The sequence below is a fragment of the Phaethon lepturus genome, unplaced genomic scaffold, assembly GCF_000687285.1.
Source record: "Phaethon lepturus isolate BGI_N335 unplaced genomic scaffold, ASM68728v1 scaffold33060, whole genome shotgun sequence".
Lineage (NCBI taxonomy): Eukaryota > Metazoa > Chordata > Aves > Phaethontiformes > Phaethontidae > Phaethon > Phaethon lepturus.
This window is the reverse complement of record NW_010510368.1, coordinates 3,803-4,115: the sequence shown is the minus strand read 5'-3', so window position 1 is coordinate 4,115 and position 313 is coordinate 3,803. Positions and strand designations below refer to the sequence as shown.

The 313-nt window shown below is 68.7% G+C and overlaps 1 protein-coding gene across 1 annotated transcript in view; it reads right to left on the bottom strand.

The window, feature by feature from the left end:
- LOC104628292 (collagen alpha-1(XVIII) chain-like) overlaps nt 1–313 on the bottom strand; it is a gene marked incomplete at both ends in the record, with an annotated part of 5,498 nt that overhangs the window by 1,576 nt on the left and 3,609 nt on the right. Inside the window, one exon of the mRNA XM_010296825.1 lies at nt 45–119. Within this exon, the coding sequence (XP_010295127.1) occupies nt 45–119 (75 nt within the window). The remainder of the gene's footprint in view (nt 1–44; nt 120–313) is intronic.

The following is a 313-nucleotide window of genomic DNA, read 5'->3' as shown; positions in this document are numbered from 1 at the left end:
CATCTGCGGGGCCACCAGCCCAGGGGGGCTGTGGCAGCACTCACCCGCAAGCCCAGCACGCCACTGACATCCGTGGGGTCACCCTTCTCGCCCTTCAGCCCGTTCATGCCGGGACGTCCCTGAGGATGAGCAGCACAGATGAGCCTCATCCCTGCCCCCCGCCCAGGTCCAGGGTGACACCTCGGCATCACCTCTGGCACCTCAGCAACACCCCACCCCTCGGCACCGCAGGGACACGATGGGGTTTGGTGTTCGGCAGGTGCGAATGGGGGGGGGGGACGCGGTGGAGGAGGCGATGGCCGAGGGGGCAAAC